Below are 19,191 nucleotides of genomic sequence, written 5' to 3' on the forward strand. Positions count from 1 at the left end.
ACCCCGGTCCCCTTCCCGCCCGGCGCGGGAGCGCGCGCCGCCGGGGCCGCCAACTGTTGCGCGGGGGGCGGCGGGTCACGCGGGGACACAGGCGCCCGGAGCACGGCCGGCGGGGCCGCCCGCGAGCGGGTGCTGGGAGCGCCGGGAAGTTACCCGCGGGTCCGATACGCACCCGAACACCCGGGCAGGTGCCGCCGGCTCTGGACCCGAGAGAGCGACACGGGGCGCATTCGCGCGCGGGACTCGTGCCCAAGGCAGCGCCTCCTCCACGCGCACACGCTCCCCGCGGCAGCCCGTGTGCGCTCCGCGGGCTGGCAGCGGCGCCGCGGCGCCCCCCATCCAGCTGCTCCTGCGGGGGCCCCGGCCGAGCCTCCCACTCGTCCCACGCGTGTGCTTTCCTGTGGAGGAAAGGGGCCCCCACGGCGTCCCAGGTCCCAGGAGCCGCGCTCTGCTTGTCACTAAGCGGAGTCCAGAGGCGGCGGGCCGGCAGCCCGCAGACCACACAGGCAAGGGGGGAAGCAAGGAGAATTGATGCAGCCAAGTTGTGCTGACAACCTGCTGCGATCTGGAAAATGGAGCGAAACTGGCCATGTTTTGACCGTAATGAAATTCGTGGGAATGCCCTTCCGATATTGGACTCTGTCGGGAAGAGAAGTGACTGTGTCCGGAGTGACAGCCTGTGCGGGGCTGCGAGCCTGAGGCTGCTTTCATTCCCCGCCCTGTTAGGAGTTACCTGACCTTGGGCCACTCAGGTAGCCCCATTTTTAATACCTCTGCAATAAAGGACTTCTCCGCATCTCCATCTGGGCTGTGGTGGAGTTTAAATGAGGTAAAGATGTGTACGCTGGTAAAAAGAGCCAAAAAACCAAGATGAAATATGACGGAAATGGATAGGGTTAGAAAAGCAAACGAGAAGCGGGTGATCAAACTATCTGGACTTGGACAAAGCAATCTTTTCTGAAATTCCAAGCTCTTTAATCAGAAGCATTGTCTCCACAAGATTTCTTCATATGATGGATCACTCCTATTAATCAGTTGCAGTTTATTTTCTCTGGAAAGTTCTAAAGGCTGAGGGGCGTGGACACAAGATGAAGCAAAGAAACCTGCCCACCACTGAGTTTCTCCTTCCTGTTTCAGCGTTGTCCAGCTTTGTCTCCACTGTCAAACACCAATGAATTGTGTGCCAAACCGCAACCCAAAATCTAGATTCTAAATCAATTGTTTTTCATTTTAAAATTTACTTTCCTCCTCTCCATATTTGTCCCCATCCTTTCATCTTTGGAGATTCATTTATTCATTCATTCATGCCACAGCAACAACACAAACCACAAATATGTGCCCAGTGCCTGTCATGTGTGCTCCGTATGTGACAGAAGAAACAGCCAGCCCCTGGCCCACGGAGCTTTCCGTCTAGGGAGGCCGTTTTTCAAAGTAGCACGGTAGCATACAGTACAAGTTATACGTGCCTCTCTGAAGGGAAGATACAGGGTGTTGTTGCACGTTACAAGGGCAACCACTACAGCTTGTGGTAACAGGAAACAACTCCCTGAGGAAATGTGATTAAGTTAAACCTTTAGGTTCCTCTAGGGTCCCCACAAGCAGGTCCTGAGATGTGGGTTTGGGGTGCAGGTAGTTTGGGAGGTTGATCCAGGAAATCGGAGGGAGGGAAAGGTACTGGGACGCACCATCAAGCTGGCCACCCCTGCTACAGGCAGGAACTCGTGGGGAATGCACCCTGACGGTTGGAAAGTGGACATTTTTGTGTGTGGCTTCCGTCCCCCAGTTGCTTCCCCTCCCCCCACCCCGGGTTCCTCGGCTGAGTACCTGCCGAGCAGCCCAGCAGCAGGGCTGGAGGCACTGAGAGCATGGGGACTGCACAGCAGGGCTGGAGGGAAATCAGGTGTCCCTTCTGCCAGACCCCAGGGAAGGGCTAGGATTCCGGCAGGAAACGTGTGGGGCGGAGGCGGGGTTTAGGCTAAGGGTTCAGGGGACGGGAGGGCCTGGTGCTGTGCACACTCGGAGTAACGAGGAATGAGGATAAAGTGAACAAGGGGAGAGTAGCATGAACACATCTGGAGAACAAGTCAGGGGGCTTTAAAGGACTCGGACTTATACCCTAGATACAGTGAAATGTGTCGTAGGATTTGGAGCAGGGAAATAAGTTCTCCATAGACAATCATGCCATTTGTGGACAAAGACAGTTTTCTTTCTCCTTCCCCCTCTATATACCTTTTTTTCCTTTTCCTGGTCTTACTGCATTAGCTAGGATTTCCAGTGTGATGTTGAAAAGGAGTGGTGTGACAGGGCGCCCTGCCTTGTTTCCTGATGGTGGGAAAAGCATCTAGTTTCTCACTATCAAGTATGATGTCAGATGTAGGGTTTTGTAGATGTTCTTTCTCAAAGTGAAGTCCTCCTCTCTTCCTAGTTTTGTGTTTTTATCGTGAACTTCAGATTTTGTTGAATTTTGCCAAATGCTTTTTCTGCATCTATTGATATGATTGTATCATTTGTTCCTCCTTGGCTTGTAAATGGGATGTGTTACATTCATTGACTTTTGAACGGCAATGAGATTTCTACAAGATCACTTTGGCTGCTCTGAGGAGAGATGCAGGTGGCTGGGAGCGAGGAAACAACAGAACTGGGGGAAATAGATTTTGAGATGCCTGGGAAACCCTGATGAGCACACCGAATACATGACCTGGACGGTGGAAGTGGGAATTTGCAGACACCGTACTGGGGGTTACTGTCCTGGGTGGGCTGTGAGAAGAGGGAGGCGAGTGCATGGAATCCCAGGTCCAGCTTTGTGAGCGGTAGGCGGTGCTCCTGGGACACCCAAGTGGTGATGATTACTGAGCTGTGTGCACTGGAACTAGTGACACGCAGGTCCTGGTGACTGTAGCAGGAGCAGTTGCAGCACAGGAGTCATGTGGAAGACACAGTGGGCAGCAGTCTACTAAGATGACAAAATGACACTGACTTTGTCTTCAACTTTCAAGAAGTTTGGGTGTAAAAGAGATGAAAGGAAAGAACGAGGATTGAGGAAGACACGTGGTTTCCAGGAAGATTTTGTTGTCAGGTCAGGAAGTCCAGAGTAGGCTTGAACATGGGTGGGAACGTTGAAGGAGAGAACTGGCAAGTTCAGATGCAACCTAACCAAGGACGTCATCCAGCATGTATTCTCTCTCCTGAACCATCTACTTTTTAAAAATAGACTATATTTAAGAGCAGTGTCAGGATCACAGCAAAATGAAGAGGAAGGTACAGAGATTTCCCACATCCCCTGACCCTCCCCCACTTCTGCCCCCACACCCACAGCCTTCCTACCATCAACAGCCCCCCAAATGGGACATTTGTGACAACTAATGAACCTGCATTGACACGTCATCACTCAGGGTCCACAGTTCACATCAGATCACTCTTGGTGTCGCTCGGTGGGTTTGGACAGATGTATAATGACCTGTACCCACCATCATAGTGTCACACAGAAGAGTCTCACTGCCCTCAAAGTCCCCTGTGCTCCCCCTGTTCACCCATCTCCTCAACCCCTGGAAATAATTGATCTCGTTAATGTCCCCATAGTTGTGCCTTTTCCAGAATGTCACAGAGTTGGAATCCTACAGTATGTAGTCTTTTCAGACTGACTTCTTTCACTCAGTCATGTGCATTTCAGGTCCCTCCATGTCTTTTCATGGCGTGGGAGCTCATTTCTTTTTAGCTGAATAATACTCCTGTCTGGATGGACCAGTTTATTTATCCATCATCACCTCCTGAAAGACGTCTTGGTTGCTTTCACATTTTGGCGATTACTAATTAAGCTGCTGTAACATCATGTGCAGGTTTTTGTGTGACATACGTTTTTAACTCACTTCGATAAATACCAAGGAGCATGACTTCTGGATTGTATGGTGACAGTGTGTTTAGTTTGGTAACAAACCAACCGTCCTCCAAGTGGCTGCACCATTTGCATCCCCACCGGCAGTGAGAGTTCCTGTGGCTCCACAGCCTCACCAGCACGTGATGTTGTCCGTGTCCAGATTTTGGCTGTTCTAACAGGTGTCCAGAGGCGTGTCACTGTTGGTTGAGTTGGATTTTCTTGATGACATGATGTGGAGCATTGTTTCATATGATTATTTACCATCTGTGTATCTTCTTTCTCTGTTAAGGTCTGTGGCCCACTCTTCAATCTTGTCATTTGTGTTCTGGTACTCATTTTTCAATCTCAACTTGATCAGGTCCTTCAGCATATAAACTTGCTGTGTGTGTTCTGTTGTTTGTTTTTTTAACCTTCTTTTGATTATATGTATGTGGTGTGTGTGTTCTGTCTTTAAAAACCTTCCAGCTACTACCCCATTTCCGTAGTCCCAAAAGAGAGTAACCTGCACTCAGGGTCTTAAATTTCTCCCCTGCAATTCTATTAAATCCCCATCAAGCCTTTACCTCTATCACGTCAACAAAATTACTGTAATCAAGATCACATGACAAACACAATTGTCTGTGATCAGTCCTCATCTTAACCCACCACATCCTCTGAGACAGACTTCTTTGACTTGGCTCCAGGACAGCTCACTGTCCTTCACATCCCCGCCCATTCCCGCTCGTGTTCCATAGCTGGGACCTCCTCACCTCCGCACTTTCCAAAACTTGGTGCACCTCAGAGCTCACTCTTCGGACCACTTCCCTGCCCACAATCACTCCCTCTTATAGTTTTAAATGCCACCTACATGCAGACAAACCCAGTTATGTATCTTGAACCTGCGCCTTTCTCCTGAACTCTAAAATCAGGTTGAACTGCTTCACTGATTCCTACGTGTACATGTCTAACGAGCACCCCAAGCTTAACATGCCTAACACTGCATACGACCCCCCAGTGATGATCCTCTCAAAGGTTCCTCACATCCTCAGTCCAGCCTTCACATGGAGCCGCTCCACACTTCCCTTCTGCCACAGCCCACACTTGGTCAACCAGAAAAACCTCCTTTGCTTTGTCTTCAAATATACCCAAGCTCCGACTACCTGTTCTCACAACCGCCCGTGCTATCACCCTGATGCTAGCCGGCCAAGGTCTTTCTCATCGCAATGGATTCAAACTGGTTCCCACGCTTCCTCCTCCGAAAGCTACTCAGCACAGCGGCTCAAGTGACTTTCTGAAGATGTCACATATTTCACTTTGTTCAAAACCAGCTCATGAGTTTCCATCTCACTCACCGGAAAACATAAAAGTTGATACACTGCCCTCCGCGGTCTGGCCCCAATCTTTCCATCCGACCACATCTGTGGCCCCCCTTACTCACCAGGCCCTGCTCCCCAGACACCATCACCCAGGGGCCGGGGGACACCGAGTCCCTTGTGCCCCCAGCGCTCTGTGCCTAGATGTCACCAAGCCCTGCTCCCGCCCGAAGGCCTTGCTGAGCACCGCGTCTCCCCTCTGGGAAGCCCCCTTCCTGCTTTTCCTCCCGAATCTCCACGTGCTGTGCTGTCTCACTTCACACTCTCGTCGGACCTTTCGCGGAGGCTCCCCGGCGCCCGACACGGACTCGGAACCGCGCTCGCATCGCGCGCTCGGGGAAGAAGCGGGGGCGAGAATCCAGGTCCCAGAGGGAAACGCAGGGAAGCGGTGCACGCGGGGGGGGGGCGTCCCCAGGAGTGCCGCGGCGCGACACGGACACGCGAGTCAGAGGCGCGGGGCGGGGGCCGCCAGCTCTTTTTCCGGGTCTCCTTTCCCACTTCGCCCCGACTTCCGCGGTCCCTAAGGCCGCCTGGCGCGGGGGGTGCGCCGAGCAGACCCGCCCACTGCTCCGCCCCCGCGCCCGCCGTGATGGGGGCTCCGGGACCAAGGGCGCCGGCAGCGTGGGCGGCCACCAGACACAGCCCCGCCCCGCTAACCCCCGGCCCACGGCCCCCTCCCTCCCTCCCTCCCGACGACCCCTCCGAGGCCGCGTCTGGCGCGCTCGGGAGTCACTTCCCTCGGCGCATGCGCGGAGCATACGCCCCCTGCCATAATACCCAGTCCGAAGCCGGGGTGCTGCTGATTGGCATCCAGCGGCAGAGAAGCTGGGTCCGGATTGGGCAGCCTGCTGTTGTGGGCGGGCCTCCAGGGGCGGATCCGGAAGTGCGGCGCGGGCCGGCGGGGGCCGGGCGCCGCGGGACCCGCATGGCGGAGGCGCGGAGGCGGGGTAGGTGAGGCGGGAGGCCGGGGGGCGCGGAAGGGACCCGGGCGCGGGAGAAGCGCAGCCCGCGGGAACGCGAGCCGCGGGGCTGGAGGGGCGGGGGCGCAGCCGCGGGGGGCGGGCGCCGGGGAAAGTCGCCGCTCAATGCCGCTCTCGGCCCAGGACCCGGGCCGCCGGCAGGGCGGGATCCGGGGCCGACCCCAGACCCCCGGCGAGTCCGGGACCCGCAGGCCCGGCCCCGGGGGTCCAGGGGGCCCGGCCCGAGGCCTGCGGGACACGCACACCCGCCGCCCCGGCCCGGCAAGCACCCTCCGTGAGCAAACACGGGATTTGCAGACGCTTCGATGGCCGATGCGAGACCTGCCGCTGGGGACCCACCTGTGCGCGTCGTGACTCACTTTCCCCGCTTTAAACAGCAGCAGCCTCTCTGAGCCTCGGTTTCTTTATCTGTAAAATGGAGATGACACTGTTTACCTGCAACGTGTGTACATCTCCGGGCACACTCGGGCGTTTATTATTAAATGGTGTATTTTTAACCCGTAACCAAGGCAGGGCGTTATGCGTTTAATTGGTAAACGTGGCAGTGCCTTAAAATTGAATGTCAGAAAACACCGAAAACTCCCATGTCGTAGAAAGCCCAGCAAACTGTACATCTTCTCATTATATTGCCCTATAATCATCAACATTAAAATGAAAAAAAGGAAGGTTTTATTTTTTTACACCTTTATTGAGATACAAAGGACACACAGCACTGTGTGTTTAAGGCGCACATCAAAATGACTTCACATGTGCATATACTTACTGCAGAATAATCACCGTAAGGCTAGTTAACAATTACCTTACTTACTTAGAGAAAAACGTTTTCTTGTGATGAGAACGATAAAGATCTACTCTCACAGCAGCTTTGAATTCTCAGCGCAGTGTTGGTAACAAGTCGCCATGCTGTGTGTGACATCCCAGGACGTCGTTATTTTGTAACCAAGTTTGACCCCTTCATCCATCTCCTCCATTCCCCACTCACTGCCTCTGGCAACCACCAGCCTGTTCTCTGCGCCTGTGAGTTTGGTTTGGCGCCTGTGAGTTTGGTTTGTTTTGTTTTCAGTTTCCACATAAAAGTGAGGTGATACATCATTTGTCTTTCTCAGTCTGACTTATGTCACTCAGCATAATGCCCTCAAGGTCCATCCATGTCGTCTATAAAGTTTTGCTCTTTTTTTATTGTAGAGTAATACTCCATGGGAGGATGGACCCCATCTTTATCCATGTATCCATCGATGGACACGTAGGTTGTGTCCATACCTTGGCTATTGTGAGTGATGCCGCAGTGAGCATGAGGTGCAGCTACCTTTTCCAGTTAGTGTTTTCATTTCATTCACATAAATACCCTGAAGTAGAATTGCTGGGTCATAAGGTAGTTTTAGTCTTCATTTTTTGAGGAACCTCCACACTGTTTTCCATGGTATCTGCACCAACTTACAACCCCACCCGCGGTGCACGAGTGTCCCCTTTTCTCCACGTCCTCGCCAGCACTACTACGTGGGCTTTTTAATGATGGCTGTTCTGGCAGGTGTGAGGTGACATCTCACTGGTTTCGATTTGCATGTCCCTGATGATCAGTGACGCTGAGCACCTTCTCATGTACCTGTTGGCCATCTGTGTGTCTTTTTTGGAAAAATATCTCTTCAGGTCCTCTGCCCATTTTTTAATCAGATTTTTGTTTTATATTGAGCTATACGGGTTCTTCATATGTTTTGGACTCTTAACGCCTTGTCACATACGTGATTTGCAAATATTTTTCCTGATCAGTAGGTTGCCTTTTTGTTCTGTTGATGATTTCCTTTTCTGTGCAGAAGCTTTTTAGTTTGATGTCATCCCACTTGTCTATTTTTGCTTTTGCTGCCTTTGCTTTTGGTGTCAAATCCAAAAAGTCATCAGCAAGACCAATGTCCAGGAGCCTTTTTTGTATGTTTTCTTCTGGGAGTTTTATGATTTCAGGTAAAAGAGAAGGTTTTAGGTATGTTTCTTATGTTGCTTGGAACAGTTGAGACCATGATTTATTTTTCTTCTGTACATTTTAAACAGATGATTGTGTTTTTGTCCTTTGAAGTTAATACGTATTTGCTAAAAATAAGAAAAGGAAACGAATTTGTGAGCCGGGCAGAATGTGTGTGGAGAAAAGCAGATATGCCCCGCCCCCGCCTTGCTTCCTGTTAGAGTGTTGGCGTGGGTGCGGCCCGAGCCCCTCCTCCGCTTGATCAGTAGGTCACCATGTACATTGTAAACCGACGGCGGCAGGTTCCCGCGTGGATATGAACAGGTTCAGTGAGCACCCAGACTACAGTTTTATGCCCCCACTGTGAGCAGGATTGGCAGGCTTTACAATTTAGTGTTGAGGTTCTTGGGACAGGCCAGGTGTGGCGGCTGTCGCAGGGTCTCCCTGCTGCTGACCGGCTCCGCTTCTGCTTGTTTGAGTTTCAGTTGGGGGGCGCCATCCACTGCACAGCAGCTTGTCCCTCGTACAGCTCACCCCCTCGTCCTCCTTCATGTTTCTGACCCGTCTAAGCCTGACGCTATTGGAATGGGACAAAATTGTCAAGTTAGGTTGTTTAAACATTGTGTTTGCAAGGATGGGTTAGTAGGTCTTGAAAATATAAGATGTAAGTGGGGACAATACTAGAATTACAAACCTCTTCTTAAGAAGATCACAAGCAACCCTTCTGCAGGGACCACTCCTCAGTGGGGTTGAGAGGAAAAAATTCCAAGCGCATTGAATTTGCTGACGCCTGAAACCAGAGCTGTTCCAGTGTTCGGTTTCCGCAGCTCCACGTGCCTTGTGATGAGTGTGAGATTGGGGCAGCATGTGACAGGTGGGGAAGACAGTGGCTGCTGCACACATGCCCTGACATCCCTGTTCCTCACAATCCCGCTGGGTCCCAGGATGGAGGCGAGGACACCCTGGGGCCACCTGCACTTTTATGGAAGGGATGCAGGCGTGGAAGCGCTCACAGGAAGCAGGCCACAGGCAGGACTCCTACTCAAGGCATGGCCAGAAGCATGTGTTCTGAGCGTCTCCTGGGCGCAGTTAGAGCTCTCTGTGGCCCTGGGGATGGCGGGCAGGCAGGGCAGTTGCGCGCTGCACTCTTGGGACAGGGCAGCGGCTGCCTGACAGGAACCACAGTTTACAACTCATCAGACCAAGAGCTCAGCCTCTACTGTAGGACGCAGTCAGCCTGAAAGCGGATGGGATGGCTTCAGGCCACTTCGTGGCAATTTGTAGCAAAGCCCCTCAGGGTTAATACTGAGGGTGGTTTGCCTTTGAAGCAACAAGTAAATTTGTTTCAGATGCACTCTGTTTCCTGCGGGAAGCTGCACCACCAGTTCTGGGGGTGGGGGGTGTCCTGCCCTGGGCAGCCCTGACCTAACTGAAGTACACCCAGAAGGGCCCAAAGCCTCAGGGGTGGCTCAGGGGCCTCCTTCCTACATGGGACACCGGATGAGCACCTGATGTAAGTCACAGCTAAGTCCGGTGTGCCCTGCAGCTGGCGCTCATGGGAGCCAGATCTCAAGGGATCTGTAGTGGGGTGACAGCACTGGCATTGGGGCAGGGTCTCAGGACTGGGGCCACTTTAGGCCCAGCTGCCCAGTGGGCCGGCTCCCGTGGTGTGGGCCCCTGCTGCATTGGGCCTGGTCTCCTTGTACGGTGCTGGCCCTTTGCAGCAGAGCATTTAACTGGGGTGAGGGGCCCCCGTGCAGTGTTCCTGCCACCTCCTTAACTGGTCGTCCTCTGCAGTCACCTGTTAGCGGGAGCACAGTACTCGTGAGGTAACTTATCCATCTGCACACTGTCTGTCTGTTTTCCTTCTCCTTGTATTCACTGTGGCCACGTGGGCGCTGAGTGGTATGAGCCCTGTCCAGGGTCCTCAGGGTCACCGTAACCGCAGCCCCTTCCCCCTGCTCCATGCTCCTGAGGCTGCGGGCCAGGCCGAGCCGAGCCTCCGAGGTCCTTCAAGACACCCTGCCACATGTGCAGACCCTGGGTGACTGAGGCCACCTGACCCGCCTGCCCATGGCAGCCACCATGGGCGGGTGAGGCAGAGTGTGTGCTGTCATACAGATGGTCGGCTGCTCCCTGCAGGACCAGCCTGGCTGTCTTCCCAGGTGCCCCCTCCCGGGAGCCAGGGGCTGTGGCCACAGCGGGGGCTGCAGCAGCTGAGCCGCCCTGTCCCCGGGCCCCTCGGAGGAGCTCGGGCCTGTCCGTGGGCCTCAGTCCCAGCCGGCCGATCCCCGTCCCCTGCCACCCAGTGTCTTAGGGAGGGCCTCGTGGCCACACCCCTTATTGTGGCGTTCTGCCGCCTTCCCTCATGTTCCTGAAGTGGCGATGTCGGGACGGCCTCTGTGTATCTGCGTGTGCCTGTGTGAATAGTAGTGAGTAATGCTACAGACCCTACGCAGTCTGGGGTGTTCGTTCTTTTTTTAAGGAGAAAATGAGTCTTTAGTATAAACCTTCTCCTTAGGTGGGGTGCCACATCAGTTGGTCATGGTGTAAGATTCTAATCATGTTTCATTTGAGTACTATTTTCCTTTTAATTAATATTTCAGACAGCTGGCCAACTCTTGCTTAAATCTTAGCTAATCACTTTTTCCATTTATAATTCTGTTACAAAACTCATTAAGAAACTCATTGAGTGAATTAGCATGCTATACTGAACTTCTTTTTTTCATGAAATAATGAGTGCTACGATCAACGTATTCCTTTAGTCTCACATTATAGGCAAAGGTTAGATACTGTGCCTTGTTAAAGGGATAAAAAGGAAAAATACATATTGAATATCGTTTCCGAGAACAATGCCTAGGCGACAGATACTTGGCAGGTGTTTAAACATAAAAGAAAAAATTCAAAATATCAGATTCTGGGAAATACAGTAACCCTAAGAAAATTTAAATTTAAAGTGGCTGTTAAAACGAGACGCGCAGATGTCAGGATGCAGAAGGGCAGCTCTGAGCCAGCACTGACTGGGATGGGGTTTCCTGGCCTCTGTGTGCGCGTGTGCTCGTGTTTGTTTGGTGGTAGGTTTGGACATTTTCTCCGATTCACCGGGCCGAGTGAGGAGGGGCACCATCAGACTGGCCACGGTGAGCGTTCCTGTTAATGTCCATTTCTGGTCTTATTTTCAGTGGAACGTTACAGAAGAAAAGAACGCTATTTCCTTCCTTTTCCATAGGGAGGCTTTTCGAATGGTGTGCGCACCGACTTCCCCCGATGGGAGACTTTCAGGCTGCAGAGTGCGCGGGAGACCGCCACGTTCTCCCCGTAGCCTGTCCGGCACTTCAGCATGTTCCTGGGCTTCTGCTCTGACACCACAGCAGACAGAACAGTCCCACCGTCGCTAAAAATGGAACAGAAAACTCTTCCTATTTCATACCCAACCTTTAGAATTTAAATCAGCTGACTGATGGAAGAAGAGTTTGAAGTTGAGTAGGGTTGCCACCAGCGCCCGAAGCCTCTTTCCTTTTGAGGTGCACACAGGTAGCGGTCCCTAGCTTCTCATTTCCAAGGAACGCTGCACTGGAAACCTACTGGTATTTGGCTTGTGCCTTTAAATTGAACTAGCAAGTTTAGGCCGTCCTCTCTGGAAACTGTATCACAGAACATGATTCCCTAGGGACCAGGAGACTTCATCTCTGGTATTTCTCCACGTCGGCCTTTGGTTGTGCCTCGCGTCCCCGTTCCGATTGTCCATGTGCTAATTATGCCTGTGTGCTAAAGGTCGTTTTTCCCAGTCGGCATTGCACAGGCCTTTCTAGGCCCTGGTGACTGCTTTTTCAGGGACACCAGCATTTCAGGTTAAAACCTGCTGCTGTTGGGGCACCTAGCTGAGCTGTGCGAAGAAGGCGGGCCAGCCTCGAGCCTGGCAGGGCCACATAGTGACACGAGCTCTTCTTGAGAGTTCTGTGTGTGACGCCCAGCTGTCTTCTGGGACTAGAGCACCCAGCTCTTTTCCATCTTGTTTTTGAGAACTTTGGAAATTAAGCAGAAAAGAGATTTTTAACCTCTAAGTTGACTTCCAGGCCTACATTTGCAGTAAGTAAACACACACACACACACACACACACTAGGTCTAAAGGTGCATTTCAACCATCCAGAAATAACAAATGCTTTTTAAAAGTGATGCCTCGCTGTGTCCAGTATCCTGAAAAAACTAGTTTTCATTTCTGTTCTGCTTCTAACATGAGCCACTGAGCACACGGGACCCATTAGAAGCTCACTGTGTGTACAGAATTCAGCCCTATGTATGGCTCCATCAAGGCAGTCCAAGTGTCCCCATGTCATTCCCAGCTCTGGGGGCTCAAAGTGGCAAGGAGGGTTCCATGGCTGTACAAGGAATGCGTTGCTCTAAAATAGCTAATTGCTTCTGTTTGAATAAACTAGGCGCTGCTTCCATGATAGGATATCCCAGATGACTGCACCGAGGTGGCCAGGCGGCCACATGTCCCTTAGAAACAGGAAGGCGCTGTTTCCAGTTGTGGCGGATGGCAGATGCTGAGGGGCTGGCGCTGGTGCCCGTGTGGCTTCAGAGGACAGGTGTTCAGACCTCGCCAGAGTGGTGCAGTCTGCCTCCTGATGGCAACACCCACGTGTAGCCCAAATACTGGGATAAAGTGAAACTCAGCGAATCTTCCAGCAGTGTTCGTTGGTAGAAAGTAGTTATTGATCATTTGATTTTGCTTGTTACACATTGCTCTTTAAAACTGATTTTTAGGGCCAGCCAAGTGACTCAGTTGATTAAGAGCTCACTCAAGAGTTTGAGCTCTGAGCAACAGCGGTTCGAGTCCCGGCCTGAGCTGAGCTGCCAACAGGCGGCAGGATGGCTCAGCTAAAAAAAAAAAAAACTAGTTTTTAAAAAAATTATTATTTTTAAAAAGACTTTGCTTCCAGCTATGGCTAAAAAAGACCTGATATTTACCAGCAAAATAAATAGCAGATGAGCCTGGAGCTGCTTGTCATGTCAGAAAGTGGCCATGTGCTCACAAAAGGGTGGGGACACGTCAGAGAAACACAGGACCCACCCTGAAGGCAAGCCAGTGTGGTACGTGGGGACGTCGCTTGGGGGGGGGGGGGTAGTGCAAGGGGTTGGTGTGGAGCTGGCGGCGCCCCTGACCCAGGAGACGGGCAGAGGCACAGATGTGGGACAGGAAAGGAGAGTTCAGTTTTGGGTCGTTGAAGCCCAGGATGTCGGGGGGTGCCTGTCACCGGAAATCAGGGTCAGGACTCAGGCCAGCTGGTGGAGGTCTCAGCCTTTCCAGGGGTGTGTGTGTTCAAAAGGACGTGAGGAAGTGAGGTGCCGAGCACTCTGCACACTTGCGGGTCAGCTGCGAGGGGTGGGCCCAGGCTTGGGCGTGGGCACGCGTCCTCTCAGAGGCCACGAGGCAGCCCACGTGGAGCTGTGCAGCCAGGCCTGTGACGCGCATCCAGCCTAGGAAGCGGACTTGCTTGTTTTATGGAGGGAAGGCCGAGGCCCCAGAGACAGGAGCTCAGACAGGTTGCCCAGGAGTGGGGGCCACGATGCCCAGCTTCAGGCGACTCACGGTCCCTGGGGCTGTTGTCAGGATCGCTGCCGGCAACGGGGACGCAAATCCGTAGGTCATCACGCTGCTCTGAGCCTCTAGGCCTGGAGCACGGCTGAGAACCTTCCTCTGTTTCCCAGCCAGGAAACTGCTTCACTAGTGAAGCAGCGAGCCTTGATGAGTCCTGCTGGATGTCGCTGTCATAAAAGGCAGTCAGGGACGCCCTGGCAGCCCTGAGCGGGGACATGGAGCGCAGGCCCTGTCCCGGGGCCGGCGGGGTGTTTGTTGGGATGGTGTTCTGACCCATCTCGGCCCCTTTTCCCTGATGGGGAGGCCCAGAACCCAAGCAAGGGTCCCGCCAGCCAGGGACAGCCCGGCGGAGGCCCGCCCTCGGACCATGAGCCTCCCGAGAGCTCTGTGTCTAGGACCCTGTGGGCTTGGACTGGGCTTGTCCACATGGGAGAGTTCAGGTCCAGCAGACACGGGCGTTTCGAGTGCCGGAACCACCTCCAGAGCACGTGTGCAGATGCCCTAAGGAGTTAAGCCAGTGACCTCGGAGCCCTGGCTTAGGGACTCAGTGCTGGAGGGTGTGTCCGCGCCCTGCCTGGGTCTTGTCCCTGAGAAGACGTTCTGTGTAAAATGACGAGGACCCATCCAGTCTAGGGGCGCCCTTGGTACCCAGGGTCTCGACCCCCAATTCTGAAACTGGCTTATGGTCTGTCCAAAGACAAGAACATTCCATGGAAGGATGGAACAGGTGCAGCCCACAGGTAGACTCCAAGTTCACATTCACCCCGACGTGGGCCTGGCCCAACCCAGGCTGGCTGCACCCCTGTGGGCATCCCAGACCTCAGGGCCTTCGGGAGGTGGTCAGCTGCGGTCCAGGCGGCCTGGGGGTCCTGTGGGGACAGCGCCAGGGGTGTTCTGGGGTCAGTCGCTTTGCTTGCAGGTGGTAATATCAAATGTCTTGGTTTTAAATAAAATCTATGTGCGGTTTACATAAAACCACCCTGAGTAACTCTTCTTGTCTTCTCTTTTGTCAATCGGTGCCTTCAGTGTTTGTTGGAAAAGTGCTGGAGAGACTGTTTCCTCGTGTTCCCTGTGGCCAAGAAAAGAGGGCAACATTGGCTCCGGCCCCCAAAAACCCCCCCGAGAAAGTGACACCCGGGAAAGCAAAGTGCAGCTGCGTCCCCCCGTTGACAGGTGAGGATCAGTCGGTATCGAGAGATCACAGACAGGCCCGTCACATCGTCTGTCCACCCTGGGCCTCGCTGCTGTGGGTAGTGACTTGTGCAGGGTGTCGCTGCACGCCCCGGGGCAGCGGGCAGGAGGGGATGGGACATGCATTTAGGTTGAGGAGGTAGGTTACAGTGTGGGCATCTCCCAGCCAGAGACTAGGTTGGAGAGGATCTGCCTCCGGTCGTGGACACAGGGCTGCCAGCTCAGCTCCAAGTAGACACAGGCCTCTGCCCTGGCCACTGTCACGCTGACCCAGTCACTGTGTCCCCCAGGACGGCCTCTGCCCCGGCCGCTGTCACGCTGACCCAGTCACTGTGTCCCCGAGGACGGGCTCCTGGTGTGTCCCTTGTTCTCACCTCCCCATCTGTTGTCACAGCCCCTTGATAGCGGGTGGTCTGCAGTGGAGGCGACATAAACCCTGGTTCGTCACAGTGGCTTCCACCTAGTGAGGGCCCTCCGCGTGGGATACACCACTGAGGGTCCTCTTAGTCCCCAGGTGGACACGTACATGCAGAGTCCGAGCACCCTCTCTTGGGATCGTCTCCGTTTTCAGTAGTCCCTCACTGGGACTAAATATGACGAATATGTTCTGAGCGCTGGTTTCGCCTGCTGACCCAGCCGAGTCACCTTGAGAACAGACGCAGTTTCGTTCCCTCGTGTTCCCGTTCGTAACACTCCTGCAGCGCGATCCGAACAGCAGACGCCACAGGCCCTCGGGCTGCTTGCTGCCCAGTGGTCACCCCTGCGTTGACACGGAGCACACTTTACAGAAGCAGTGTGAGACGTGACATGTGACTCCAGCACGCCCACAGTCCTGCTCGGCCTAGAAGACACCAAAGGCCCCTGGGCTCTTACAGTGCCAACGGACACAAGACGGATGAGAGAAAACGCTCCCTCCACCTCTCAGACGGGGTTATGCCAGTGTGCTTGACCTTGGGACAAAGCATGTGTGCCATGTCCCCTTCACGCAAGGTGCTATGAGCCCCCAGGTGGCTTCCCACCGACACCGCCTCACACACTGCCCCTCATGACAGCGCCCCCAGAGTGTGCAGGTGGAACAGGGTCGCCTGGACGAACGCTGAGGCACAAATGACTGCAGCTAAGCGGATCTCCACTGCTCAGAGTGTGCCTGATGTGGCTGGATGTGGCCTCCAAAATCCACACGCTGACGTCTTGCCCCCAAAGCTCAGCACGTAACTATTTGCCGATGGGGCTTAAAGAGGCGACTGAGGTAAAACGAGGCCATCAGGGCAGGCGCTGCTCCCATCTGACGGGCGCCCCTATGAGGAGAGGAGACCGGGACACGGGCACGCACAGGACAGCACGTGAGGACACAGGGCGCAGACGGCTGCCTACGTGCCCGGGAGAGGCCCCAGGGACCAGCTCTGTGACACCTTGGTCTCGGACCTCCAGCCTCCAGGACAGGACAGAGAGCGTCTGTTGTTTAAGCCCCAAAAAGTGACACTTCGTGAGGGCGCCTGAGCTGACCAAGCTGAGGCCGTTCCGCCTGTCAGAAGTGTGCATGTCGCTTGAATCAGCTCAGCGGAGTTCAGACTGCTGTGGAGATGTGCTGTCCACGTGACAAGCAGGCTGTCCCTAGGATTTCCTGTGATTTCGGGGTTTTACTGAACCAACATTTGTGATTGTTTTAGAAATTGTGTGTTTAGGGCCTATTTGCACATCTTTCCTCTTGTAACTCACAGCCTTACCGATAAGGCTAAAGTAACATGAACCTGGAGGGACACCTGAAGCTTTGTGCGTGGGTGACATCTCTGAGTCAGAACTAGTGTCTGCAGGTTCCAGGCCATTTCCTCCTGAAGACAGACAACCTGCTGCTGTTCTTTTGCATGATGACAGGTCCCCTTCACACACACGTTTTCTTCCTAAAGTGACTGACTGCTCGCTTTGTAAGTCACCGTTTAAAAATAAACACGCTAAGACCACTTCTTCCTAAATCTGGTTATGAGACAGTTCTTTAAATCACTTCATAGTTATTAAGACAAGTTATTTCTTAGTAATGAGAATTTTAGAACATCAGGATGATTAACTGGAAATAATCAGTGTTAGAAGATTTTAATTTTAAACGGCTGACTCTTACAAATTGCGACTCTTACAAATCACTTATGTGTCTTTAAAGTTGTTCCTGATCCTTTAGGTGACATCTTTCTACAAAAGTCTCCGTGTTTGGTCACTTCGTTTCATCAGGCATTTGTAAGGTACTATATTTATTATGAAAAGGTTAAATTAAAAATCAGAATACTGATGTAAAGTTGATCTCAGAATGTGTTTATTGCATAAAAACGCCTAGTTTGAAAGGTTCAGAAGTTCGTTTTATCGAGCAGATGCCTGACATGACCAAATGAAACGATGTGACCAAACATGGAGACGCTGTCTTCCCCTCTGCCGGCATTCGGGCAGTTAACCGCATGCTCCCCTACGAGCCTGAGCTGTCACCAGCCAGCCGGCCAGTGGAGGGATTTGCGGAGCGGGTAGGAGCCACATTCTGTTGGGCAAAACGCTTGCAGTTTTGTTGAACATTTGGAATGGAGAACGATGAAAACCACTTCCAGGTGGAGGTGTCACAGTGGCAAAGTGACAGGCGCATGCCATAGCAGATAGCGAGGACTACAGTGTCAGGACTAGGAGACGACTCTCCATGAGGCCAGGGCACGCGACGTGGGTGTCACTGTGGCCTGTGCTCGGTCCCGTGGGAAGGATTTCTAAGACTCCAGGCCGCTCTGTAAGGCCCGCTGTCTGGATGTCAGTTTGCCACCTCGCTGTGGACTCTCGCTAAGAACAGCTGAAGCCTCTGGCCCTGGCTCCAGTTAAAGGGGTGTCGTGGCCGTGTCGTGCTGCAGGGGCAGCTACATGGGCCCAGAAGGTATCGGGGTTCCTGTACTAAACAGGCTGCACACGGTGTGATCCCAGTTGTGTGACATTCTGGGAAAGGCACAACTTTGGGGACAGTAATAGATCAGTGGTTGTCAGGAGTGGGGGAGGGGTGGACGGGGAGCACAGGGGACGTTTAAGGCAGAGAGATCCCTCTGTGTGACACTGATTGATGGTGGGTACAGGTCATTACACATCTGTCCAAACCCACAGAAGGAGCGACACCAAGAGTGACCTGAAGTGAACTGTGGACCCTGGGTGATGATGTGTCAGGGCAGCCTCGTCAGGTGTCACAAATGTCCCATCTGAGGGGCTGCTGACAGTAGGGGAGGCTGTGGGTGTGTGGGGGGGGGCAGGAGGCGGGTCAGGGGGTGTGTGGGAACTCTCTGTACCTTCCTCTCAGTTTTGCTATGATCCTGAAACTGCTCTAAAAATGTAGTCTTTTTAAAATCTTTAAAAAAATCACTCAACTCTTGAGGTGCCTGGTGAGTGGACTAGCAGGGTCCAGTCTGAGCTCTTTTTCTGGGGTGCATCACTGTTCCTCTTTGCGTGCCTCATCATCACTTCCATGGTACTCCTGTATTCATCCTAACAAGGGAACAATGACATTTCTAAGTTCTATTTTGCATCCTTATTAAGAAAGATTTAGGGCCGGCTGAGTGGCTAAGTTGGTTAAGAGCTCGCTCAAGAGTGCAAGCTCTGAGCAACAGGGTCACCGGTTCAATTCCCGGCCAGAGCTGAGCTGCCACTGAGCTGCCAACAGGTGGCAAAATGGCTCAGCTAAAAAAAAAAAAAAAAAAAGATTTAGCTGATTAAGAGCTTCCAAAAATATGCTGTGAAAAGTGATCCAGTGTTGCTGTTCCCCAATGGGGATGGCCACACGGAAGCCAGTCCCCACTCTGCCCCGAGCTCCAGCGGGTGGCACAGTGGTTAGTTAGCTGGGTGGGTCGGAGTAAGTCGGGAACCAGAGCGCCTGCATCCAGCCTTCAAGAAAGGGAAATACATTGATGGCAGGCGAGTTCAAAAACTTTTAAAGACTCCTAAGCCCTCAGTAGCCACTTGAGGCCACGTTTAAATGCTTGGCAAAATGTAAATGTCTCGCACAGGTACATGGCTCAGCCTTTGTTGTTGTTTTTATTTATCTTTTTTTTTTTTAAAGATTTTTATTGGGGAATTGGGGGGATGGGAACAGTGCTGGGGAATTGGGGGAAGGGAAACAGACAAGTTGCTGTCGTCTTGTTCTTCAGTCTAGTTGTGGAGGACGTTGCTTCACTGGCCCAAGTTGGCACCATCATTGCGCTCTTCCCGGGCAAGGCAGATCAGTCGCCGG

At 53.0% G+C, this 19,191-nt stretch overlaps 2 protein-coding genes across 3 annotated transcripts in view; one reads left to right on the forward strand and one right to left on the reverse strand.

Moving 5' to 3' along the window:
• Positions 1-191, reverse strand: part of DLGAP2 (DLG associated protein 2) — a 484,295-nt gene extending 484,104 nt beyond the window's left edge. The window contains exon 1 of the mRNA XM_019668777.1: positions 173-191. The gene's annotated coding sequence lies outside the window, so the exon portion shown is untranslated. The remainder of the gene's footprint in view (positions 1-172) is intronic.
• Positions 192-6,124: 5,933 nt separating this feature from the next.
• ERICH1 (glutamate rich 1) overlaps positions 6,125-19,191 on the forward strand; it is a 45,301-nt gene continuing 32,234 nt past the window's right edge. For both annotated transcript variants that reach the window (XR_002126894.1, XM_019668771.1), the window contains exons 1-2: positions 6,125-6,173; positions 14,790-14,936. Coding sequence is in view for 1 of the 2 variants with exons in the window: in XM_019668771.1 (XP_019524316.1) it covers positions 6,152-6,173; positions 14,790-14,936 (169 nt within the window). In the remaining variant the exon portion in view is untranslated. The remainder of the gene's footprint in view (positions 6,174-14,789; positions 14,937-19,191) is intronic.

The sequence above is a fragment of the Hipposideros armiger genome, unplaced genomic scaffold (genome assembly GCF_001890085.2).
Source record: "Hipposideros armiger isolate ML-2016 unplaced genomic scaffold, ASM189008v1 scaffold_538, whole genome shotgun sequence".
In the NCBI taxonomy this organism is placed as follows: domain Eukaryota; kingdom Metazoa; phylum Chordata; class Mammalia; order Chiroptera; family Hipposideridae; genus Hipposideros; species Hipposideros armiger.